This window comes from Globicephala melas, chromosome 12, assembly GCF_963455315.2.
Source record: "Globicephala melas chromosome 12, mGloMel1.2, whole genome shotgun sequence".
Classification (NCBI taxonomy): Eukaryota; Metazoa; Chordata; class Mammalia; order Artiodactyla; family Delphinidae; genus Globicephala; species Globicephala melas.
Window position 1 is genome coordinate 44,745,412 of NC_083325.1, and position 25,895 is coordinate 44,771,306.

The 25,895-nt window shown below is 37.0% G+C and overlaps 1 protein-coding gene across 1 annotated transcript; it reads right to left on the minus strand.

The window, feature by feature from the left end:
• Window positions 1-337: 337 nt before the first annotated feature.
• Window positions 338-25,541, minus strand: CIMIP6 (ciliary microtubule inner protein 6). The gene is made up of 5 exons (XM_030877718.2): window positions 25,516-25,541; window positions 21,651-21,861; window positions 15,355-15,508; window positions 1,552-1,667; window positions 338-706 (listed from the first exon to the last, which is right to left on the minus strand). Exons 1-5 carry the CDS (start codon window positions 25,539-25,541, stop codon window positions 338-340), a joined length of 876 nt encoding a protein of 291 aa, XP_030733578.1.
• Between the last annotated feature and the right edge of the window lie 354 nt (window positions 25,542-25,895).

Below are 25,895 nucleotides of genomic sequence, written 5' to 3' on the forward strand. Positions count from 1 at the left end.
CTAATTTTACAGATGAGGAAACTGAACTCTAGAGAGGTTAAGTAATTTACCCAAAGTCACACAGCCTCTATGTGGTGAAGCCCAAATTCCAGCCCCAGTTTGATTCTAGAGCCATGGCTAGAAACAATCTAACATAGAAATATGTCTCATATCCATCACTCATTGGAGACCACACTTAAATTTTTGGTGTATTTTATTAACTTTTTTCATTTTCCCATTTACGTAAGTTGTCATTTTTGAGGTTATTGATAACAGAAAAAGCAAATGTGAGGGCCTGTATGATGATTCTGAAATCGTCTACATTCTAAGGACTATGTTTTTATTTGAAGAAGGTAGTTTATCCTGGTTTATCCTGACTTTTTATTGGTGGACTTAAAGAATCATGCCTGATGAGAAGAGCTTTTACTGCAGTTATTTGAAAGACGTCTGTAGTCTTCTCCCTTCTCTCAAGACTTCTGGGACATGTGTTGGCTGCCTCTCTGACGTCTGTTTCTGATAAGTGAGTTTTAGTCTCTAACAACTCCTGGGAATTTTGTCGGCAGAGACCGGGTGAGATCATTTTGCTTTCCGCTGAGTTTCCTTTCTCTGTTTTTTTGGACTGTTCTGATGAGCATGACCCTGGAGCATTCAGTAATACCTCTGTTCTCTTAGGAACTGTTGGCCTACTCCCTGGTTTTATCTCTGTCTGCACAAAAACTCCATGTCGCTGGAAAGGAAAACAAAGTTGACATTAACCAGGGCACACAAGTTGCTGGAAGATGCAGCTGTGACCTGAGTTCATGTATTAGCTCAAGTCCTGATTGAAGCAGGCATTTATTTCTCTGCCTCTTCATTGGCTGTCACCTTAGTTCGAAACTGAAGACAGAAGCATAATAATTATTGGTGAACCATTTAAACCAATTATGAACAAGGGTGCACCAGAAAATGAACAGGAAGGGAAAAACAGAAAGTCAAAGGAGCAGCATCTCATTATCTCCCATTCTCAATTTTTCTGTCATTTGAATTGTATGAGACTATTCATATCCAATTTCATTTCTTGCTCTGCAGGTTGCTATGGATACGATAGAAACTGCAGTTCATAGACCTAAGGATTTATGATTGCATCATAAACGTCTATTACTTCCAACAACTAATAGTTGTTGTGAAATGTTATTATTATTAGCTATGGTGAAATATGAAAACAAACATCTGTAGTTGGGAAAAAATCCAGCAATTGACTATTACATTACTGTTCAATTTATAAAACTTATATGCATCCCCCTGCCACACACATACATAAGCATATCAAAAACTTTAGCAGGTTGCTTTGATATTATCTTAAGTGAATGATTTTAATAATTTGAACCAAATTCCAAAGACTGATCCAAAATTATGACATCATTCTTTAGTTTTGACTATGACATGTGGTTAAGATTTTATCCTCCTAATAACCATGTTAGTTTGTTTAAATCAACTTTGAGAAATATGATTATGACTTGAAAGGCTTAGAGTTCTACCATAAATCTATCCCATCATGAAGTATTAAGTAATTGATTCTAAATACTGACTTACCTTTCCCCGGATAGGCTCACTGGGTGTTTTCCTGGCATCATACTGATGTGAAAAAGAGATGCGTTCTATAAAATTCTTTTGGGGTTCTGCTGATGCATCAGGAGAGGCAAGTGGAACTAAGGGGAGAAAAGAGATTTTGTGAAGTCAGGGTAAAAGATTTGTATATGGAAATGTAATCAGTATTTATAATATTTTTGCTTTATCAAAAATGTTAACGAAACTAAATTCTTTTAAGTATGAAAGGTTACCTAAACACATCTAAATAATACAATAATAGATTCATCATTCTTTCTCCATGAAAAGAACCAAATCAAAACAACCAAATTAGCCCCACAGGTGGAATTGCTAGTAATTTTAAAAACTAATAATAATGTAATAATGGCTTTTAAAAGTCAACTGTTAGATCTGCTTCTTGCACATATGCCAACCAAAGTGTTAGGAAAAGCATAAGTACAATTTATTTGTCAACTTATTTTTACTACTGAAAAGGCTTTGAGAAATTTATGCGTAAGTTGCTCCCTGCTAGTACTGATAAATGAACTGGAAGATTCCAGGGCTACTGCACTTGAACACACAATTCTTTTCATTTCCCATTGACAAAGGCTCTGAAAATTTGTGAGAGTATTAAATTCTTTAAAAATCGCTTTTAAATAATCTTCCAATCTGTGTAATAGCTATATAGGGGTTCATTATATTGGTTTCTCTATGTTTAAAATTTTTAAAAATTTTAAAAACTCACTTTAGTTTTGCTTTTAGCACACTACGTTATGTAAGGAGTCAGAGTAACACCCAGTTTAGTGACATAAAATTCTGTCAAGGAAAAAATTAAAAATTTCTCCCTTTTATAGAAAAATATGTACATAAGATAATATGTACACCTACCATATCTATGGAGTGATAACAAGAAACTGATAACAGTGGTTGTTGCAGGGGGAGAGAATTAGCTGGCTGGAGGACAGAGGTGGAGAAGAGTGGATTCACTTTCACTGTTTTCCCTATTGTACCATTTGAATTTTGTACTGTATGCCTGTATTAACTATTAAAAAATAAAATTTAAATTGGAAAAACCATGACTTTAAAATTAGGGAGAATATATAAAAGGAAAAATATGTTAGTAAATTCACATTTATTAAGCATTCATGAAGTTAATTCAATATTCAGACATTGATATAAACTAATTTTACTAGCTAGAATGATTATTCCAATATTTATACATTACATAATGTGAGAGGGCAGTCTTTTCTAGCTAGCAGGGAAAAATGCTAATTGATAACATTTCCTTGATTTCTAATTGAGATCAGATACTCAAAACTCATTTTCTACTTAATCATTACCTTTCTTTTAGGATTTGCTAGCACACAAAAGAGAGCAGGTGCCAAAGATTTAACATAAATTTGTGGACAACTATTACATTGAGAAATTCTAACCATAAGTTATATTTTTCCACCAAATCAGAAAAGACTATCAGTTTTGGGGTGAACACCATGGTCTGGCTCACAGAATGTTAGTGTTTCCAGGAACATAGTCTGATAACTCTGAATAAAATGAGGCAGGTCTAAATTTAGGCATTAATCAGGTGGGGTTAATGGAGTATCCAAAGCATGGGCTTTGGGATAAGATAGACGGGCTTTGGGATAAGATAGACGTGCTTTCAAATTCCAGCTCTACTGCATTTCCTAGTTGTGTCACTTTGGACAAATCACTTAACTTCAATGAGATTCAATTTCTTCTCCCTAAAATGGGAATAATAATAATTTGCTTTCAGAGCTGTGAGGATTAAAGACAATGTTTATAAAGTCTCTAGAATGCTAGGTCAAATTAGAAAGGGACTTCTAAGTTAGGCAAGGGGCAAGCTCTTTTGCATCCTGACAAAAGGGAAACCATGGAAGAGGAGAAGCATGAATGTGATGAACTATCAAAATGCTGGGAGAAAACCAAAGGGTTTAGTAAACTGCTATGAAGGGTTGGTGGCAGCTTGGGCTGGAGGGTAGGGAGATCAGATGTAGACAGTAGAGAATAGGTTGGGAGAGCTTTTAAAATCTGCTCTTGACTTTCTCCCACATTGCTTTGGGAAGATCACTGTTTGCCTCAGGGTGGCAGAAACTGGCAGCAACTGTCTAGCCATGTGTTTGGAGCAGCACAGAAATCCCTCCAGGGTAAGGAGCTGATGAAAATGGATGCATGCAGCCCCTTGGGCATTTCCTTCTCCAGCACTCTCAGAGCAATTGTCAGTGCTGGTGGATTAAAAACATCAAGAGATTGCCTTCTCTCGGTGATGCCTCTTTTTAGGAGTTTAAAGGGGAAAGGAGTGGAGCCCTGAGTAGAGGATTGGTCTCAAATAGGGACAACAAATGGAGATGGTCAAAACTGGTTTTGTTAGGCCTGACCCTCTCCAGCCTGACCTTCATCTTCTTTCCTTAAATTCATTGAGAGGTACACAAGCCAGACCCTGGTCTTTAGCCTTTGCCCACACAGGGCTGATAATTCCCCTTGGGGAATATGACCTAAGATAAACTAGAGAGACACTGTTAAAGAAAGACAATAAGATTTAAAACGTACACTATGTGAAGCAAAATTATTAGAACCTATGTACCAAGAATAAAATAAGCATAACAAATATACTCAAAGGTACAGGAAGTATTCTTAATATAAAGCAAGAATAAAAGGTCATAAAAAAGAATCATGTAAAATATTAGAAATAAAAATATAATAGTTGAAGTAGAAATGGTGAGATAAAAATAAGAGTTATGAACTAGAAAATCAGACTGAGAAGCTTTCCCAGAAGGAATCTGGAAAGGAGAAAGAAATAAAGATAGAAAAGCTAAGAGACATTGATAAAGATAGAAAAGCTAAGAGACATAGAAATACCAACACTAGAATCCAGGAAACCTAGAAGAAGAAACAGAGAAAAGGAAATGTTTAAAGAAATAAAGATGATAAATACATAAGAATTAAAGAAAGCCCAAAGACCTCAGATTGAAAGGGCTCACAGATTACCAAACAGGTAGCAGGGCCAGGAGTAAGATGAGGCAGGTGAAGCTCATGGGATGCAAAATGTAAGGAGGCACTTGCATGATCCTGGGAGTGAGTGCCTCCTTACAGTTTGCACCCTAGACCTCTCACTTGACTCACTCTCCTCCCAGTCCTGTATGGTAGATAAGAAATAACTCACATGTAAGACACTTTATAGAGAAATTTAAGGTCATCTGAGACAAAGAAAAAATTCTAAATGTTTCAAAGAGGAGAGGTAGATTACTTACAAAGGAGTAAGAAGCAGATTTATATCAAATTTGACAACATTGGACACATAATAACTTATTAATATTTTTTAAATATTAAAGGGAAAAAACCTTTAAGCCTGGAATTTTAATATTTTAATATCCAACCAAACTGTCATTTAACCATGAAGCCAAAATTAAAAAATATTGGGAGGCAAAGAAGGCCTCAGAATATTTCCCCATAAACAGACCACTTCAAAAAATTTCTAGAGGAAGAACTCAAATAAGAATAGAAATAAATCAAGGAGGGTGCCTAAGGTATATGGAAGAAAATAACAAAACGTTTTGCCTCCTTAAAAAGACAATGACTAAAGAACAGAAAAATAAGTATTACACCTATAATAACTCAGAACTAAAATTCTACTGTTTAACATATTAATGGAGATTCTGGTGAATATTATAAAAAATGAAAAAAGTAGTATAATGATTGCAAAGGAAAAGAAAAAGCTGTCATTATTTGTAGGTAATATAATTACCTGAATAGAAAAACCACTAGAATCAATAATGAGAATTGGGCTTCCCTGGTGGCACAGTGGTTGGGAGTCCTCCTGCTGATGCAGGGGACGCGGGTTCGTGCCCCGGTCCGGGAGGATCCCACGTGCTGCGGGGGCGGCTCTGCCCGTGGGCCATGGCCGCTGAGCCTGCGCGTCCGGAGCCTGTTGCTCCGCAGCAGGAGAGGCCACAGGGTGAGAGGCCCGCGTACCGCAAAAAAAAAAAAAAAAAGAGAATAAGGGTATAGCAAGGCAAGCAGATAAGTGTACAAAAATCAAAAGCATTTTGCTATAATAAAAATGACCTACTAGAAAACAAAAGGAAAAATAAGATACAGTCCCTGTAGGAATAAAACTATACAGTATAAAGTTTCTAGAAAGTAAGACTTCACAAGATCTCTATAGAGAAAATTTTTTAACTCAAAGACAAAAATTGAGCTGAATAGACTTTCCATTCCCTTAGATAGGATGGGATAGTATGTTACTGTAAAGGTGACAGTTTTTCCTAAATTAATCTATAATGTCAACACAACCCAATCAAAGTTCTAGCTGGATATTTTGAGAAATGTCATAAATTCCAAAATTGAAATGGAAAAATAAAGGTCCATAAATAGAGAGCTTAACTGTGAAAAGGAAGAGCAAAGAATGAGGAATTTCCCTATCAGATATTAAGACAAGCTAAAAATCTATATCATTAAAACATTTTAGTAATGATCCAAGGACTGAAAATTAACCTAAGGAATGTAACAGAGAGTTCAGAGACAGACTTATTCATATAGGGAACCGTAACATACAATTAAGGAGGTCTCCCAAGTTAATGACAGAAGTGTAGATTGTTTAGTAGATGGAATCCAGAAAACTTGTTCACTGCATGGAGAAAAATGGAATAGGTTCCCTATTTAATACTGCACATAAAGCTGGGCTATAGAGTTAAATACATAATTATGGAAGGTAAAATGATAAAACCAAGAGAAGAAAATGTAGGAGAATATTTTTGTGACCTAAGGGTAGGAAAACTCATCATAAACACCCAATGCACAAACCATAGGTGAAAACTTAATAAACTTGATTACATCAAAATTTATTTCTGTACACCATGAGCAAAGTTAACAGAGATGATAGGTTGGGAAAAAATATTTATAGCATGAAAGCTAAAAGGGATAGGACATCAGTGGGAATGGCAGAGTAAAAACCTCCAAAAAAACTGCTTCTCCATAAAAGCAATGAGAACATTGGCAAAAATAATCAAAATCAACTTTTTCAGAACTTTGGAAATTAACCAAAGGCTTGCAACAATCTGAGAAGCATTTATTCAAGAAAAATGGCTTAATCTCTGTAATAAAAGCAGGCCTTTGGCCCAGTTTTCATGCCCCTGTCCCCACCTTGTCATAAGCCTTGGAAACTAACAGCCCTGAATTTATGGTGAAAATCAGCAAGAAGCTTAGCAGCCACTGGAAAGAACCACTGGCTTTGGAACTTCCCACAAACATGGACTCAAAGAATTGTTATTTAACCTGGCTGGCAGTTCTTTGGAAACTCCATTCCTAGGGCTTGTCTTTATAGACAATGACTCAGCCTCTCTCAGTGTAAATAGCCTTTCCCCTAAAGGTATCTGTCAAAAACAATCAAGGGCAATTTTTTAACAGGGCAGCTGCCATTAATGGCAATAATAGTTGGGGCAAGCAATAAGCTGACCCAAACTAGAAACTTTTATGCCTCCTACCTGCGTAGAATCCAATGCCAGCAATTTCCCACACAGGAACCTGTCCTTGGACAACACAGGTCATATCCACCTACTATAAGGAAAACTTAAAGTATGATGAATTAAATTCTCTCACTTTGTCTTAGTGAGAGAAATGCATAGAGCAAAATCTCTATCATCATTAAAAGCCCTCTGTAATGATAACAAAAATGCCTCGCCATAAACTAGATTTAATACAAATAGTATTATTGCGTATTTTTCATATAGGGTAACAAAGATTGGTCACAGGGTAACTTTTTTTCAAAACAAATACTTTAATACCTTACTAATATTCAAAACCAGTATTCTACCAACCAACACAGTTCTTCTAAAATAAATATTCAGTAAGTCTTTTAATTTTGGGAAGGTTTGGGATTAAATGTAGAGATGATAAAGCAAATACATTTAAATCTATAATTTGTTATGTAATATGTCAGAAGAAAATTTGATCTGATAGTTTTCTAGTGTTGACAGTTTTAGGGAAATATGATTAAGTTTATAAAGAGTATTAAAATGTTTGACATATATGTATTTACTATATTTATAGGTTTAATTTATTAGATTTACAAGAATTTTTTAATTGGGGAAGGTTTTTTTTTTAATTTAATTTTATTTATTTTAAAAAAAATTTTTTAATGTATCAGGGTCTCATTAGCTCTTATTACAAGAATTTTTTAATTGTTTGGGAAGGTTTTGATGGTCAAAGTTCTACATTTTCCTTGTTAGGTATTTAAAGTGTTAAGAGGAAAACAGAATATAATTAAATCACCAAATGCATTTTAAAATATTAATGGAATTTAATTGACTATGTTTGTAAATAAGTCATTGTTAAGGAGTATTTCATTTGTTCAAGCTGAGTTAAACACCAAAGAACAAGTGAAACTTACTATTCTAATATTATACAATATTTAAAAATTAAGGGCTTAAAGAAATATTTTTAAATTTATAATGTTAAAACTAGAATATTAATTTAACCATAAATAAATATCTCTTTCTGTATGCAAAGACTCCCATAGAACATAAAAAATCTTCTACTGAAACAAGTTACCTTCAAAGGATTAACAACTGGACTGCTTTCAGACCTGACATAACAATAGAATCCAGATGACAATGGAATAATACCTTCCTAGTGTGAAAGCTAAGTAACTATGAATCTCGAATTCTATACCCAGCTATACTTTCATCTATTAGTGAGGGCAATTTAAGGACCTTTTCAGACAAAGAAAAATGAAGAGTTGGCCATTCCTAAACTCTCATGGAAAGGACTACTTAAAGACATTGAAGTAAGGTGTTACATTGGTGACCCCAGAGAATCAGGCCTCCCAGTATTTGCATCCTTGTACAGTCCCCTTGTGAATGTGCACTGGCCTTGTGATTAGCTTCAACCAATAGGATGTGGCAGAAGCAATACTATGCCAGTTCCATCTACCCTGCTGGAGAAACCACACGCAGAGACCAAACGGAGAAGGTCAGGCCCAATCATTCCAGTGTCCCAGCTGAGTTCAGTTCCCAGACGACCTACCAACTAAATTCAGTCGCTCAAGTGCTCACCAGCAAGAATGGCCAAAGAACTGCCCACCTGAGCTCAGCCCAGACTGCAGAATCATGAGCAAATAAAATGATTGTTGTTTTAAACAACTAAATGTTGGACTGACTTCTTATGCAGATAACAAACAGAAAGACTTCAGAAGGAAGTCAATTAAATCAATTAAAATGAATCATCTTTTATATAGTGATCTAGAACCTCCCAGAATCTTGAAAATAATAACTTAAAAAAATATCTTCATGGGGACCAATAAAGGGGCAAAAAGGTAATCTAAACTATTATAGAAAGAAGTTCCTTACCCAGACATTATACCTATTAAAAGTAGACATAACTACCATGTTCATTTATGCAAATATATGTGATTTTTAAAGAAGCCCACAGTAGTGAAGATCATCTAAGTGGGAAAACATCAAAGAAGATATTCAAGTTCTTGGTGGTTACTCTACTTAAGAATTCAAATCGGACCCAAAATAATTACTTAAAAGAAGCCTTGTTAGATGAGGCTTACAAAAAGTAAGCCAAAGTCTATGAAGAATGTTTGAAATTCACTCTCTGTTTCTTGGAAACTTCTAATTAAAATAGGAATTTTCCAAACAAGGATACACCAAACAAGTTGGTGTCTAGCCATCTATATTTTATCAACAAAGCCAGGATTTATTCAAACACACAACTTGTTCCTCATATTGATGCGGATTTAGCAGCTTTTGTTTTGAGAAATTTTCTTAACTTTTCATTTGTATCTACTTAAAAAACATTTATCAGTATTATTTTTCTATTAGAAACCCCATTCTTCTAAGTAGTATTTATTTTCATCTTACATAAACAGATTATTAATGTAAAAATAACAGTACAGGTTTTCACAATACAGTGAAAAAGAGAAACTTGAATACAACTGTAGCAAGAAATCATTGTTATGTTATACCTTGATGCAAAAGAAGCAACACAAACTAAACCTATTTTAGAAAAATATTTTTAGCACCGTATCTGTATTCACAATTTTAAAGAATGTTAAAATATCAAGTAATTGATAAACAGCCAAAGTTTTATTTAAGTATGAAACACCTCCCTTACCAATTAGATCAGCTTTTCCAATTTATAAAGTTTTATTATATAAAACCCAAAGTGAACACTCATTCTTACAGGGACTCAGATATGATGGAGCATAGCCATTTGTTGAACTGACCATGGATGGCAGCCAGGAAATTGTGTGGTGGTACAAGACATAAAGGGCACTTTCATTATCAGTACAAGATGACATTGCTGAAATGCCAAAAACCAGGCGTAATTAAGTGGGCTGATGGAACAGAATGACTATGAGATGACTTTTGCTATTAATGCATGTTTATATACACATTTTCTGTCTATATGCATATATGTATACACACACATATATACATTAAAAATCTGGCATATACAGACTAGTTTATATACTAGTTATACTAGTTATAGTTTAAATGTTACATAAAATATTTTCTTTTAAATATCATTCTCATCTAGTACCCAAACACCATCTAAAATATGAATAAATTGCAGGTTTATATTGTGGTGTGTATATTAGTTAAAATTACATTATGACTTTAATCTGTTGAATAATATGTAATTATCATTAAACTAATCAATAAATATTTGTTGAGTCTGGGCATGGTGGTAGGACCTGGAATATAATAATGATTTTGGCAATGAGAAATACCAGTAAAAGAACAGACAGAGAGAGAGAGAGGAAGAAGATAGTACAATGATAGTAAAGAAATTAAAAGGGCTTAAAGCCTTAAGGAAAAAAGAGAACTAAATGCGAGCAAAGATATTAACAAATTTGGAGGCTGGAAAGCAGATGGATAAGTGGCAATTGAGTTGAGTAGAGTCCAGTAAACTGGAAGCTAAGGGCTTGCGGAGGAGGGGGGGTGAAAATCAAGCCAATTCATGCCACAGCCTTCCAGTGAGGCTCGGGAATTGGAGGCATCAGACGCTTCTGAGGCAGGGAGCATGGGAAGTGGTACAAGTCGAAGCTGTAAACTGAAGATTGTTTGAGAGACTCCCAGATTTTCTGTCCTCCACTCCAGGCAGAGGCTTGGAGGATTCCTCTAAGGGAAAATTGACAGACCTACAGACACTGATTATGGTTGTTCCCTTATGAAATGACCGGGCCCTGCCTGATCATCCTAGAACAAAGCCTATCTCTCTGTCTCATCTTCCATCACATCCCTTATTTGAACTAGAGAAGAAACAACTGCTCCTTATGAGAAAGTACTGAGACCTGACTGGTTAGTTAACAAAAAAAGTCAGTTAAGGCAAAGAATCATAGAAAATTATGTAAACCATACTTATTTTCCTTTAACCAGTTCATTCACCAAAATTTTATTGAAGTGCAAAGGCATTTTCTTTGAGGAAGTGCCTGTTGGTTGGAATTCCACTTTATATTTCTTGCACAAACCACACGCCTAATGTGTCCTTTTCATTTTCCGTTTCTTTAACACAGAATGGAAACTTAAGGATGCATTTGAAGGAAAATGAGTACAGCGTCTTTCAAGATTTAAAAAATTCCCTCTAGCTCTTCTTTTATAGTTATTTTACCCATGCTTAATTAGCATTTTTAAAGTTAGTGATTAACCTTTTAGCAAGTCTTTGTAAAGTATTCAACTTTGAATGTTTTATAGAAACAACTGCTTTTTTTCTTACTCAGATTTTAATTTATAATATGTAATTAAGTTATAGAAATACAGTAACAAGTACACAGGCATAAATTGGTTCTGAAACAAGCATGACTTTCAGAAAGTATTCTCTACCTCCTTGGTCTGAGTTATGTGCCCCTGCTCTAAATCCCCATGCCAAGCTATCAGGAGCAATAGGAGGCTTAGGTAGATTTGGCAGGTCAAATAGGACCATGTAGGCCATGGCAAAGAATTTGAAATTTACTCTACAAACAGTGAGAAGTAGCTAAAGCCTCCAAAGGGGAAGAGTGATGTCCTTCATGTTTTTAAAAGATCTGTCTGATGATGGTGTGGAAAACATTATGGAGGAGGAAGAAAGGAAGCAGGGCAGTAGTGGCTTCACTACATTCGTAAGATAATTTGGGATAGAATTTGGAGATAGATGTGTCAAGATGGATTGGCTGTAGAGGGTAGGGAGTTTTAGAATGACTTCTAGGTATCAAAACTTGAGCATCTGGGGGAATAGAAATGACATTAATTGAGATGGGGGGATAGGTTTGGATGGGCGAAATGAAATGTTCTATTCTAGCCATGTTAAGCTTGAAAAGGAGATTAGTTATCCAAGAAGAGATGTTAAGTAGTTGGTTGGATATCAGGCTTGAAGCTCAGGAAAGAAGCCAGGGCTGGAGAGAGAAATTGGTACTTGTATTAACTCCTTTGACTTCAGCCTTAATCTTCTATTCCGTGTTTCATCTATTTTGGGTAGTCTCTCAATAGTGATATTAGCACCCTTCTCTTCTACTTCCCATCTTCTGTCAACTGTATATTTATTTTTCTTCTTAAAGCTGATAACATAATTCTGATCTGTAACCATATTTAAATTTTCCATATTGTGTCTATAGAATAACGCTAAAAGTTAACTACTAAGTAGCACTTACAATACAATTCCGTGAATTTTGTTCACTTAAGAGCCAAATGTTGTGCTAGGACTATATTTCTTTCTCAGTGGGTCCAATGCCCAGTGCCACTTGGGGAAGAAAAAGGTTCTAGTGTACACGTCAAATAAATCCTCTTTTCTAGGTTAAAAATGATTTCCCCTGAGACCTTTGAAGACATTAACTCCACTGTGCTCTTCCATCCGTGTTGCTTGATTCCATATACTTATTCCTTAGGTGGTGACTTAGTTTTCTTTTAATGGAAACTTCTGGAATCTTCTCTTTATAATTATTGTTTTGCAGTTTCATAATGATGTATAGGTGTGTATCTTTTTTCCCTTCATACACTCAGTAGACCCTTTCAATGGCTCTTCTTTATATTGGGAAACTATCTTCCTATTATTTTTCTAGAGGCTGTGTAGAGTACTGGTTATTTTTACAGGTACTAGAGTCAGACTAAGTTCAAACACCAATTATTTGCTGTGTAGCCTTGGGCAAATTATTTAAACTCTGTGCTTGCTTTCTCATCTGAAAAATGAGAGTATTAATAGTATTACTATACTATTATATGCCATAGGGTTGGTGTGGGAATTGAATGAGTAAACATTTAGAAAGTTCCATGGCAAGTACCTGGCAAATAGTATATGCTTAATAGATGTTATGTGTGGATATAATTATCTTGCCTTCATTTTTACTCTTTTCTGGAGCTCCAGAAAAGTTGGACCTCCAAGACTGATTCTCCATTTTGCTTTTATACTCTCATATTTTCTAAGGTTTTGTGTGTTGTTGTTTTATGTTCTGTGATATTTCCTTGATTTTACCCTCCAGACCTAAAAAAAGTATAATTTGGCATAATTCTAATCTTTGGTTGTCCATTCATAAATTAAGAATAGGATAGGAGACCAGTTTGAAATACTAAAGTAACTAGTGTGGTAGTTGACATCTAGCTGAGACAATGGGCTCTAGCATTCTTAATGTTGGGAGAGGGTAGAGTGCTCATGACTGGAGCAGTTATTTAAGAAACAGACTTTCAAATAACCCTCTGATTCTCCCCTCCCCCGTTTCTGTTATGCTTTGTCTGCTGACTGAGCCTTCAGATACTTTTGTTTTTTTTCAGGCAGAATGGCTCTTCACTGCATCTCCTTCTGTATATTCTAGGCTATTGCTTCTTCGCTCTTTTTTATCCGTCAACAGTCTTCCATTCCTTCTCAAAATCCAGAAGGCTCTTCCTTCCATTCTTTTCACCTTTATGGGTCCCTTATGGGTTGACTGCTTTGCTGTCATTCAATAGGGTCTTGGGAGGCAGGGGATTTAGATGTTTGTGCTCAGTCTACCATCTTGAATCAGAATTGGAAACTTTATTACCTTTCTAAAAGAGACGCCATTGTTATAGACTATCTAATAGTTGGCCCTTCCTATTAACTACCACCCTTGAGGTAGAAATCATGTTAAATATGACCATTTTCTAATATCCTGACCTTCAATCTAGCTTCCCTTTGTATCCTTAACTAGACTGGCCAGTCACAGAGGCCAGAAGGCTAAAACTGAGGGACTGTTGACGTCTAAAAGTAATCCTTCGCTGCCTACTGTCGTGTTCAGAAAATTTGATGTTTATCTCATGAACTTTTGTATGGGGTGAGAACAGAGCGGGTATTCAATAAATCCATTTTTGTTTGGACTTGATCCTGCACTTCTTTAAGACTTGCTAAAAATTCTACTCCTGCGGTAGAGATGAGTAGTACTGGGTTAAGAAACAGATACAACTTGAATAAATGTGAAAGACCTAGATTATTATAATGACATTGTCAGGTAAAACAAATTTTAGATCTCAAAATGTATGAATACTGTATAGAACAGTATTTCCTAAATTATGTTTTGTGGGATACCAGTCATGTGAGATGATCTGAAAAAAGGTAAAGTTGTCAATATTGGGAAAACATAGCATTCTTTATCCCTCTTCTTGGAAATTCATTATGCTTATGCTTAGAATAAGGGTTTTAAGAGTTCTGTAGTAAAAAAAAAAAAAAAAACCACAAAACTGTTTAACTTTATAAATTCAGTTTTTCCAAAACTTATTTGACTTCCCCTGTTTTTTTGAGCAGTAGCTATAAACATCATAAAAACTCGTGCCCCTCATCAGAAAATCTACAAACAACAAATGCTGGAGAGGGTGTGGAGAAAAGGGACCCTCTTGCACTGTTGGTGGGAATGTAAATTGATACAGCCACTATGGAGAACAGTATAGAGGTTCCTTAAAAAACTAAAATTGAATTACCATATGACCCAGCAATCCCACTACTGGGCATACACCCAGAGAAAACCGTAATTAAAAAAGACACATGTACCCCAATGTTCATTGCAGCACTGTTTACAATAGCCAGGTCATGGAAGCAACCTAAATGCCCATCGACAGACGAGTGGGTAAAGAAGATGTGGTACATATATACAATGAAATATTACTCAGCCATAAAAGGGAACGAAATTGGGTCATTTGTAGAGACGTGGATGGATCTAGAGACTGTCATACAGAGTGAAGTAAGTCAGAAAGAGAAAAACAAATACTGTATATTAACACATATATGTGGAACGTAGAAAAATGGCACAGATGAACCGGTTTGTAGGGCAGAAATAGAGACACAGATGTAGAGAACAAACATATGGACACCAAGTGGGGAAAGCGGGGTGGTGGTGGTGGTGGTGGTGGGATGAACTGGGAGATTGGGATTGACATGTATACACTAATATGTATAAAATAGATAACTAATAATAACCTGCTGTATAAAAAAATAAATAAAATTCAAAAACAAACAACAAAAACCAGTGCCCCTCCATGCACACTTTGAAAAATACTGCTCTATAGTGTTGCCTAACAGTTACAATTTTTAAAGTTTGCTGGCAATAATGAGCAGAATGCTACTAAATTTCTGACTTGGAAGCTGGTGTTATCAATGAACATTACAATTTTTATTATGTTGTATTAAACATATTTGGAGCTAAGTTATCCACTAGGAAGGGATAAGGAGCAAACTTGTCAAGGGCTGCACTTGCTGCATGTATATTTTCAACTCCTGTAGAGGACTAATTTTCCCAGGAGGTGCAAGCACGTATAATACATCTTAATTTGATAGCAGTAACCTGAGACAGTGGAGAACTGCTAACCTTACCTATTCCATAAGAAGGCTTTTGCAACTTGCTGTATTTGACTGGAGAAACAAATGGACATGTTGGTTTTTTAAAGTCACTCCTCTGGGTGCTCTTAGTGTCATAAGGTGGTTGGCAGGGATTTTCCAGTCCTTTACCATGTGACCACCAGTCACCCTTCATGGAAAAAAAAATGGAAACACAAAATTGGATACTGTAGGACATTTTCATTTTCATGTGTTTGATGCTCAGTAATTTGATTCAACAAGTTATTGGATTTTCTAGTACTAAAATAGAGTTCTGAAATCTAGGACTAAATATATTTTCATAAAGACTGTATTTCCTAAGAGGCACCTAAAAATGCATTATCATATAATTTTAGCTAAAATACAGCTGCTAATTTCTTAAACTACCTTCTGTCAACAGATGGAATGGTAAAAATCAACAAAATAGTTATGTTTCTATGTTTTGTACTACCATTTATATATATATAAGTATGCATATGTACACACGTATGCATATAGTAAACGTGATTTAATCTAAAACTTATATTCTATACTTTTCATTATGGTAATACAAATAATGTATTATCATCTAAGATGGTGGTTTTCAAAGTTTTTAGTCCATGATCCACACCATGAAATACATTTTATGTCATGCAAGAGTACCCACTGCATACATATACATAAAACTAGAGGTTTCGCAAAACAATACTTATTCTTACTACACGCAGTGCACTTGGCTATTTTTCTATTATATTACTTTTCTATTTCATCTCATAATGCTGGTTGCAGTCCACGTTGATTTATAACTCACTAATGATTCAGTTTGAGAAACTTTGTTCTAAGCAGAAATATCTCCAGTGTTACTGAATTTCTGATAATAAAACCTGAACTAAGTATGCAGGAAATGAAGACTCTTCATTAGCACGTTTGATCTCTTAGAAGTTCAGAAAGCAGTGAGGTGAATTGTTACTCAACTTAGTACTGACTAAAAAAAAATTTTTAAATCTGGTTGATAAGGTAGAAGAGAACCTTGGGAAAAGGGAACTTGACACCTCAGAGTCCTTGGATATTAGAGAATGAAAGTAACCTTGGGTATGTTCCAACACCTACCTGGGGCTTTAAGGGAAGAGATCAGCCTTTTAAAAGATCAACTGTGATTGCATTGTCAGAGACTTTAAAATATGATTCAAGGTGGATAAATATGAGATTCTAATAAGTTAAATTCTGAAAATACAATTGAAGCTACATTGATATAAAAAGAAGGAGGCATCTAAAGAAGCTTGTGTGGCTACATAGGCAGTTAGCTTTCAAATGAGCTTAGTTTTCAAGGAGACAGGTGTGTGTACAAGCGGTGCACAAAATCAGATTCAAAGGAGAAACACTTTAATGGAGTCAGCTTGTCAGGAGACTGTCAAGAAGCTTAGAAGAGATTCATGAAATATACCAAGCAGCAAAAATAGGGTGTTCAGTGGGAAAAAATTCTGTTGCAGCAAGAAATCAAGGAAAGGCTTAGAATTTGGAGAAGAGTACCCTGCTTAGAGCTGAAAGTCAGAGCTATTCAACTTTAGGTGCTTCATTAAGGGAAGTTATCTTCAAACTGAAAAAGATGGGATGGACATGAACCAAAGAGAGCACTAAGCCCTGCACAGATGAAGACAGAGTCAGAACTCACTTTGCAACTGGAATTGAGGGCCAGTTTCCAGGCCAATGACAACCTGTAACCAGGGGTAAAAATGAATGTTTGCAGAAATCACAGAAATGTAGGAAGTGGGGAATTTTGGAGAGTAGGAAAGATCAGCCAATGCCTCATTTTTCAGAATGGACTTAAAGGTGAATTACATCTACTTGATGTAGATCCTAGGAATTCTAGAACATATCACTACACAGATGGTGTCTTCTCACTCTCTGGCTCAAAATAGTCACGTCTTACTGTTGTCAGAGTGCCTGCTTCTTGCAGCTCTTCCCTACTCTGTGATTACCACGGTGCTTATTATGCTCCAAGGTCTAGGCCTTTTCTCACTTATTCTCATCACAATTTTATGAAGTGGGTACACCCACTGTACAGATGAGAAAACTGCTGGGAGATAAAGTAACTTCCCCAAGGTATATCACTAACAGGTAGCAGAGCCGCCTCAATTCAGTCCGTCATTCGTCTGTGCATGCCTCTGATTTCTGTGCTACATTGCTATAGGAAATCTGCTGTGGAAGGCAAAGCCAGATAAACACAAATTTATTTAAATTACTTCAAAAATAAAAATAAAGAGGCTCTAAGTAAATATCCTGAGAAATCCTCTATGACAAGGTTTTAAGGCGTACTCTTTATATCTTCTTTTGTTGATCTGAAACTTATTTTGCTAACATCCAGGTTACTGGAGAAGTGACTCTGGAGTAAGTGAACCACGATGTCTGGCAGACTTCAATTATTTTCTTAAACAAGAGTGTAGTGCAAAAGCTACCTTAAAGCAGAGATAATTCACCTTTCAAGAAGACTGGAATTTAGAATTTTACCAAAATGGTCTCTTTGGTTTCACAAATACGTATAAAGGAAATAATGAGCAGTTTTTTCTGAAGTGTGATTGATGACTTCAAGACCCTTATAGTCGGTGAGTGTTCTGATTAGTGTTGTCAATTGGATGCATCTTCACTTCAGGAGAATGAAATGCTACAGTTCAAAAACTGTTGTGTTTATCTTTTCTATTTCTGGATAGTCTGCCCTATGCCTGAAAAGTCTGGTTCCTTCCTGGAAGAGAGTGTGTATGCACCCAGGCACATGTGCGTGCCTTTTTGGTCCAAGCATTTGCTCAGAGAGATTATAAGACAAAAGGTAAAGGCAGAGGCTTATTTTTTTCCTTCACCGCACACTGAAGAGAAAGACTAAGAATAAAAATGTACTGCTCTGTGTACCATCACTTACATTGGATTGAGAGGTGCATGTGGAATTATTTATGATTAAATAAACCAAACCAGGAAAGGTCCTCTATGTTATTGCTTTGCCTAGGTTTTGAGGGTCAGACCACATCTTGCAGATTGTAGAGGGGGTTCTGCCTACAGAAAGAGTTGTTCCCAAAACGTTGCACCCAGAGAGAGGATGAAGTCCTCCCTTCCAGGCCAAAGCCTGTCTCTTTTCCTGCTGCAGGATGACCGTCCCTGGGGCTCCATGGTAGGGAGGTGCCTGGTGATTCCTGATGGCAAGGCTCCCTATAACCCCGGCTGCTGGAAGGCCTAAGAGCCATTGTGCTGTGGGCCCCTTAGTCACATTCGGAAACCACCGTGAGGCACTCTCTACGTTACACTTCTGTCAGCCCTTTGCCTTCAGAAATGCACCAGTAAACATTACTTACTTCCATTCTTTGGGAAACTAAGGGAGAATCCTAGGGGAAATGTAGTAAAAAGTGGGGTATCCTGGAGGGACCAGTTAAGAGAATATAAGAGGTGGTGTGCCAAGCTCTATGGCGCCCTGGCCAAGATGGCTGCTGCTGCTTGTGGCGGTGTGGTGATCTGTGGACATCAAATTACACTTTATGGATTCCTAGGGAAATCTGGACTTTTGACAACACCTTACACATAGAGTATCATATTTTTTTAATGGAGCTCAGTGGCTTTAAAAAATTTGCTGTGTTATAGCAAACACTAGAGTTACACTGTATCTACGTTCCTCTATGTTTTGTTGTGGACCAGAAAGAACGCTGAAAAATACCTCTTTTTAAGCAATTCATAATAACAGTTATTCCTGCACTGTGTTCTGTGGAACACTGGTTCTGCAGTATATTAATAGGTGTTATATAAAAGAGGTTTCCATAGTTAAAGAAATTTGACGAATACTGAGTTAAACAAGTTAAACAAGTTTACCACAGGATTTCTCAGGAACCTTTATCTACTAATGTGAATTGTGAAGCTCTGAGAAGGGTGTATAAAAATACAGGTTTTCCAAAACATATGTGACTTCGGAACTTTATTTTATTGAGCACACTGGCAAGGACTAGTGCTCCAAAAAAATACATTTTGGAAAATACTGACCCAGTATAATCTTTTTTGAAATATCAATATTTACTAATATTTAAAAACACAAAGACAACCAAATTAGTTTTCATTGGAAATAACTGAGCTAAAGCTCCTTTTTACTTCTTTTAGCACCACCAATTTTATGTCCCTATGTAGAACTGTATAATTGATTATTTCACTTAAAAATCTTGTAAATAAATAAAACCGACCAATCTGGTATTCTAAAGATATTATCTTAGCAAAATACATAAGACAACAGATATATGTCAATTGAAATATTTAGGCAACTTTATTTTCTTTACTTTTATTTTAAAGCCAGTATTACTATAAGCCAGTTAATTTTTTTAAACCAAGCTAACCTTTAAAAAGAAAACTGTCATCTTAAATAAAAGAACAAAGTTTACAAATATGTGAAATGAGCATTCTTTATTACTCCTTGGGTACTTGGAAATGAGTACATTGAAGGGTTTTTTGTTGTTGTTGGAGGGGGTAGGTTTAGTTTTGTTTAAGTATGTCCATTCCCTTCACTCCATGCCCAATGTGAACACTTAGCTCTGTGATGCATCTTTGGTCTTTGTACCTTCTTGTTCAGCCCTCCTTGTTCAGCCACTGTGAACCTCTCTTACCTATCCTCTTACTTCATTTCAAACTCACTTTCACCACCTGTTTAAGGTCTTTGACTCATGGAGCTTTGAGCACTAATAAACAAAGATTCTACTGCTGCTATCACCCAGTCTTGTTGATAGAGCAAGCTACTAACACTTCTGTACATTTATTTTTTTCAAGACACCTACAAAGTAGGAACAAGAGAAAATTAGATTTATTTTTAAATTTCTTTATGTTTCATATTTCTCTTCTCAAACCAGCTTCTTTTCCTTATGGGGTTCAGGATGGGTTAACAGTTTGGTTTAAACTTGGCCTTGAACTAGAGCTCAGGAGAGTCATTCATTAACTTTTGCAAGAATTATGAGGACTTCACTAACCTGGATTTCTGTACCACATTTATTTCCCCCAGAGGCATGTTCTATCAATATCTTTTAAATGCTCAATAATTATTTGTTTATAAAACAAAAGAGCCTTAAAACTGCCCTTGTAAGGGTTTACTACATGATATGAAAGCATATTTGACTACAGGAATTTCTGCCCCCAAAAGCTCTCATATTCACACACAGGGCCATGGTGTGCTGTTTCATGACAAGAACAGTTGATGTTATCAGTGTAAAGAGAGCTCATGAAAAGCAATCTCCATTTAAATGTTGAGTTAAATCACAACTACATCTAACCTTACATGGCAAAAGGGACTTTGCAGCTGTGATTAAGGATCTTGCTAAGGAGAGATTATCCCCGATTCTCTTCTTCTGAGGACCCCAATATAATAACAAGGGTCCTTAGAAGAAGGAGGCAGGGAAGTCGGTCATAGATTTGAAGACAGTATGTTGCTGGCTTTGAAGAAGGGGCCATGAGCCAAGGCAGGCAACCTCTAGAAGGCGGAAAAGGCAAGGAAATGGATTCTTTAGAGCCTCCCGAAGGAACCAGCTCTCCCAATAGACAATGAGATTGATTATGTACTTTAGAGCTTCAGAACTGTTGAGAATAAATTTGTGTTGCTTTAAGCCAGTGTTCAAGTTTGTGGTAATTTGTAACAGCAACACAGGAAATTAATACAATAAATTATACCTCAACGAACCTGATTCAAAAAAAAAGAATGGAATATATTTAATATGATAGTGAATAAAAGTGTGATTTGTCTAAACCAACAGTCCTGGATCAGAAACATGACTGTGACATTTGCTTACTATGTAATCTCAGGTATGTTAATTTACTATATTAGAGCATGTTATCATCTAAACTATTTCCAATAATACCTCCTAGAAGTTGTGCAGATTAAAGGATATAACTTATACAAAACACTTAGCTCATTCCTAGCACTTCATACACTTTCAATTAATGGTAGCTATTTTATAGAAAGTATCTGAATTACTGAGTATCATGGGAAATTTTTATATTATTTGTCACAAATACAATATTAGAGATTTCTTCAATAACCCCTCCTACCCACAAGCACCGCTGAGTGACTATAATCTGACCCGATCTAGAAAAACAATTATTTGGATTCCTTCCCTATATATATATATAGTTTGTATGCAAAATTATCAGTGAGGATAGTTCCAGCGTACTGCTTTTAACTATTGGATTATAAAAAATATTAGTCTGAGATCTGTCACATCCTTTAAGTAGTCTGTGACAAAATTATCCTGCAAAACACTTCTGAATCTAAATCTATATTTGTAAATAATGAACATGAATCCAACCTGATCATCTGGTTCGTTTTTGGGATCTATGTAGGGAACTGGTTCATTGTATGTTCTTACATTTGTGTTAATGAATTTAGCATAATATACATGTCCTCTCCCAACACATGGTTTTGAATGTTGAATACTTTTTCCAGGCTTTTTTTCATGTTTCATTTCTTCTTTTTTTTCAGTTACATACAGTATACCAGCATCTTCTATTTCATGCTGTCTGAAAAACAGAATTAAATAGTATATCATTTATCCAATGAGCATTTCAGTGCTGAGTCGTAATTACATAAAATTAGATTTAAATATATTTCAAGTGTCAAGACAATTTAGGCTTTATTAATAACTATTAGGGGCTGGTGCAATTAAAATTTGGGAGGGTATCCTGTCATTCGAAATTATATAAAAGATAAAGAGATTTGTGTTAATAGTGATTATTTATTACCATATACCAATGTAGTGTACAGATTCATTTGCTTGGAGTTAAGAAAGAGTAGTGATTTGATCATTCTTACAAATTATGTTTACAGTATTTATTCATGTGCCTAAGTTACATGCTAATCTTAACTCATCTTCTTTAAGAGTTAGTTACCTAGGGGCTTTCCTGGTGGTGCAGTGGTTGAGAGTCTGCCTGACAATGCAGGGCACACGGGTTCGTGCGGTCCGGGAGGATCCCACATGCCGCGGAGCAGCTGGGCCCGTGAGCCATGGCCACTGAGCCTGCGCGTCCGGAGCCTGTGCTCCGCAACGGGAGAGGCCACAGCAGTGAGAGGCCCGCGTACCGCAAAAAATATTTAGCTATCTGGACAAGGATAACTAATTTTAAAGGCTCACCTGGCAAACTTATAAAAGCTACCAAAAGAGCACTATTATTTATCTTTTCAGGAAAAGACCACTGTGCAGACATCAGAATAGCTAATTCAATTTCATCATTTTTTCCTTCTAATAACTACCCTGGAAGAAAAATAAAAATTATTGAAATTTTTAAATGTTAAAAAATATTTTAAAAGGAATAGTTTATAAATTTTTTCTCCTTTTAAATAAGGAGTAACAGGAGTATTTTAAAATTTTGCGTACTTGAAAAGTAAAGGAAGGTAAGAACAAAATATTTGAATTTAGATTCTTTTTACATAGAAATTTAAAAAATCAAAGCCCTGACCCATGGAAGGTGAGTGAATAAGATTCGAAATTTATAGAGAAAGTGATTAGTTCTGTTTTGCCTTGTCCATGGCCCTACCTTACTTCAGACTAAAGCAGGTCCATCTCTTCTACCCCATGTCATTTTTTCAATTAAAAGCCTCCAGTGGCTTTCCACTGCATTTACGATAAAACACTTCCTCCTTATCGCAGTTCTGAGGCCGTGTGTGGCCCTGCTCCAGCTAATCTCTTCAACCACTCAAGCCTCTCTCCCTTCCCTTCTCCAGCCAGCCTGCCTACTCTCAGTTCCTGGAACACGCCAGTCTCCTCTCCCCTCAGGGCATCTGCTCTTCCCCAGCTCCCTGAACAGCTGGTTCATTACCATTTAGGTCTCAGCTGAAGTCATCTCCTCAGAAACTTTTCCTAGATTTCCCCCTCCCCACTCCATGTATTCTCTATTTTAGTACTTTGTTCATTTCTTTCATTCTACAATTTATCATTTATGTACCTACCTTTTGTTTTCGTGTTCTAGTCAGCACTACAAATAATCCTGTACAAGCCAGTAAGTTCCATTAAAGTGACAATCGGGTTTCATTCATCATTATGTACCCAACATCCGGACAATTGTCCTGATTGTTGCAGGTAAACAGATTGGCATTATACTATTTACACATTCCTGGTGAATCTGCTGGACTAGTTTTTCACTCTGGCTTTGCGTTAGCTGTACACACCCAAGCCTCATCCAAAACACACACGACATTCGGTACCCTTGTATTCCAGTTCTCTGCATCCCAGCAGAAGTTGCTCTCTGCAAAGGATTTGGAAAAAATGATTACTGGTAAAGTGTAAATTACTTTGAAGGTTTTTCTGTTATCTTTCCAGAGTTGAATTTATTTAAAGGCCTTAATTGATTTATCACTGTAGACTTCTGGCATCAGTTTTTTTCCATCTGCTTCTCATAGTTGTAACCCAACAATAAATTTGTACTAGAATCAGGCCTTAAGGAAAGGACCGTAGCTATTTGTTCACATACTGATGCATTCATGTGATGAAGGATTTGTGGTGTGAGTGGCTACAGATTGACTCATAAATGTGAAATGTAGGGTTCTGTAGTAATCTCTCACTAGAAGGAAAGCACAGTTAAAAATACTAATGGGCTCTGAAATAAGTCAGACCTGGGTTGGAATCCCAGCTCTGCCATTTACTATCTGAGCCTTGGTTTCCAATCCTTTGCATGATAAGGACAATAATACCTATTGTGAGACATGTGAGAATAACATTAAATAATTCATTCTTTCAATAAATATTTATTGAGCTATGTGCCCAGTGCTGTTTGAGGCGCTGAGGATAGAGGAGTAACAAAAGAAACAGAGCCTTACATTCCAGTGGGGTAAGGCAGTTGAGAAATAAAAAGTAAAATATATAGTTTGTTAGATGGTGTTAAGTACTAAGGACAAAATTAAAGCAGGGCATAGGGGAAAGAAGTGCATGTATATGGGAGGTAGGTGGCATTTTTAGATAAGGTGGAGGCTGAGTTATGAAGGTGGCAACTGAAAAAAGACAGGAAAGAGGGGAGAGAGCTAAGTGGATATCTAAGGAAGCACATTCCAGTAGAGGGACGTGTGAATGCCGAAGCTTGGAAGCAGAAGCACCTGACCTCAGGACAGTGCTTCTCCAAGCGTAGTTCCAGGAGTAGCAGCCCTGGCATCAGTTGTCAGCTTGTCAGAAATACATATTCACAGGTCCCATTCCCAACCTACTAAATAATCTCTGGGGTAGGTTCCCAGGAAACTTTTAACCAGCTCTCTAGGTGATTCTCATGTATGTTAAAATTTGAGAACCACTGTTTTAGTGACAAAAATACAGGTTTGGAAGCACATACCCCTGGCTCCACACCATAACAAGCTGTAACAAGCTGCTTGATTTAATAGTTCTCAATAGGGTACATCAGAGTCACCTGGAGGGCTTGTTAAAACTCAATTATCATGCGCTTCTTCTAGAATTTCTGATTTGGTATGTCTGTGGAGGGGAGCCTGTGAGAACTGCAGTTCAAATAAGCGCCCAGGTGATGCTGATGCTGTTCTGAGGACCACACTTTGAAAACCACTGCAGATGGCTCAGGGAGGCCTCAGTGCTGGAGGAGAGGGAGGCAAGGAGCAGACAGGGCCGAGTAAGGCAAAGGCGCACATTGTGTAGGCCCCACTGGCCGCTGTAGGAGCCTTAGCTTTTGCTCTGCAATGGCCAAGGGAGAACGTGATCTAACTTTATGTTGTAAAATGACCACTCAGAAGACTGCATTGAGGAGGCTGCAGAGGGGCGAGGGGAGCAGCGAAGACTTCTGCAGTATACAGGTAAGAGACGCTGGTCCTTGGGCCAGGGTGGTAATGACGGCGGAAGTGATGAATCGTGGTGGATTCTGGATATATTTTAAAGGTAAAGCCTACAGAATTTGCTAATAAATTACATGTGGGGTGTGAGAAGTAGTGGATGATTCAAGATGACGTCAAGAGTTTTAGGCCAAGCTGTGCATGTAAAGTGCCTGATACGTAGTAGATGCCCAGTAAACAGTGCGTTTTAAAAAGTATTATTGCGCTCAATACTCGAAATGAGAGGTAGGAAGGGGATTGGCAGAGGAAAAGCCCTGATGGCCCGAAGACTCACCCTTCGGATCTCACTTAACCCTCCAAGTAGGAAAACATTTTTCGGAAGGGGAAATAGAAAAACAAACCCCAGCACTTACTGCTGCCTTTCCTCCTTTCCCTCCATGGGCTCCTACGGCCTGCCACGAGGCAATGAGGAGCCTCACGAGAAGACCAGGGGAGTAAGCCCTGACAAGAAAGGGGCGCGCGGAGAACCGCGGCAGTGACTTGTGCGTTGCTAAGCGACAGCGGACTGGGCACTAGGCCTCGGAAAGCGTCTTTGGGGGGCAGGATCCGGAGCGCGCAGGCGCAGTAACCCGGTCGGGTCCACAGCGAGCGCGCGCGAATGGCGGGGCGTGGGTGGCAGACAGGGTCTATTTGCCGGACCCGCCCAAGGCTCTACACCCTGCGTTTGAACTTGTGCTTCCCGTATCCGGCCGGGCGGGGTATTTATCAGGGCCCACTGGATCCTTCGGGATCA